This window comes from Sinocyclocheilus rhinocerous, unplaced genomic scaffold, assembly GCF_001515625.1.
Source record: "Sinocyclocheilus rhinocerous isolate Xijiao unplaced genomic scaffold, SAMN03320098_v1.1 scaffold2773, whole genome shotgun sequence".
NCBI lineage: Eukaryota > Metazoa > Chordata > Actinopteri > Cypriniformes > Cyprinidae > Sinocyclocheilus > Sinocyclocheilus rhinocerous.
In genome coordinates, this window is record NW_015663019.1 from 322,881 (window position 1) to 324,359 (window position 1,479).

A 1,479-nucleotide genomic window follows, 5' to 3' on the forward strand; every position below is an offset into this window, starting at 1 on the left:
TTATAAAATAATCCAAATTTCAAACTAAATGCAACCTTGGATATCACACACACACACACACACACACACACATATGAATGCTGCCTCACTCTGTATGCATCCATCTCACAGCACATATACACCTTTCCTTAACAAGCTGCATAACTTAAAGCATCGTTCAAATCACTAACCCTATTATGAGCAATAGTAACAGTGGAGATTGCAATATTGTATTCATTTGTACAGCATTGGCAGTGTTATTGTGCATAACTGCTGCATTTATTAAATGCAACATCTGTGACATTAGATTTTATTTGATGTTTTTGGAGCGAGGCCAGACCTCATATAGAAACACTGACGTTAATAGTTCATAAAAGCACTGGACTAATGTGCTCAGGAATGTGGAGTGGCTGATGTAAAGTGTGTTGTTGATATGGGAATAGTCAGGCGGTGCGTTTCATACTCCAGCAGTGCTATTAAATGATCCACACTGCCTCCTGCTGGCCGCCTGATCTCAATGCAGTCGGCTGAAATCACAGGATACTTTAAACACGACCGAATCTCAGCTCTGTGCAATGCAGAACGAGAAGATGGAGCATTTACCTTGGAGAAGGTGTTCATCTGCACTTTATTCCAGAGGATCTGCAGCAGACCTGCACACACCGGACAGCAGGCACCTGCACACATTCACAGCAGATTTCTCAGTTAGTTTTACACAAATGCCCTCACAAAGGTACAGATGTCCCTGAAAATCACTTCAGTTCTCTTAATGGTTCATTCTGAGACTGTTCAAGCCAGTGCTTCTCCACCAGCGGGCCGCAGGGTGACTTCAAGTATTTCAGTTATTAATATTTTTAAATGTCTGTTCTCTCACCGGGCGGTGTGACGGGGTTGCAGGCGCGGCTGGAGAGCGGAGGGCAGGGAACAGCGTTACAGCCCGAGTCTGGCGTGAACTCTGACACGACGCCGACCGCATGACAGCGACCCTGATAGTCCACAGCCACGCGGTCCGAGAACGCTTCACACACCGTACTGTAGGTCTCCCCGTTATGACCACACACCTCTCTGGGCTTCCTGCAGGCGTCCTGAACACACACACACACACACACACGTCAGAAATCAGACTCATACACACATCATACCAAAAACCTCTGCAATTACAATCATCACATGTCAAGTCAGTGTTGTGTGTGTTGTTGTACCTGACAGTGTCCCATGTAGGCCAGGCTCTTGCTCCGCTGGAACAGCAGACACAGGTTGGCATGTTCCATGTTGTCTGTATCACAGACCGGATCCAGCTGGTTCTGGTCACAGCCGGCCGGACGGGAAACACACTCATACTGAGGACAGGGATATTCTGACAGCTCCGTCAAACACACCTGACGCCTGGGGACACACCTGTCAACACATCACACACCACTGACTGTCAGACATCACAAACAACAGCTTTACTGACATTTACACACACACACACACACACACACACTCACACAAATGACA

The 1,479-nt window shown here is 47.1% G+C and overlaps 1 protein-coding gene across 1 annotated transcript in view; it reads right to left on the bottom strand.

The window, feature by feature from the left end:
* reck (reversion-inducing-cysteine-rich protein with kazal motifs) overlaps positions 1 to 1,479 on the bottom strand; it is a 53,312-nt gene that overhangs the window by 2,197 nt on the left and 49,636 nt on the right. The window contains exons 17-19 of the mRNA XM_016539022.1: positions 1,182 to 1,377; positions 854 to 1,064; positions 583 to 656 (exon numbers count right to left, since the gene is read on the bottom strand). Coding sequence (XP_016394508.1) covers positions 583 to 656; positions 854 to 1,064; positions 1,182 to 1,377 — 481 coding nt within the window. The remainder of the gene's footprint in view (positions 1 to 582; positions 657 to 853; positions 1,065 to 1,181; positions 1,378 to 1,479) is intronic.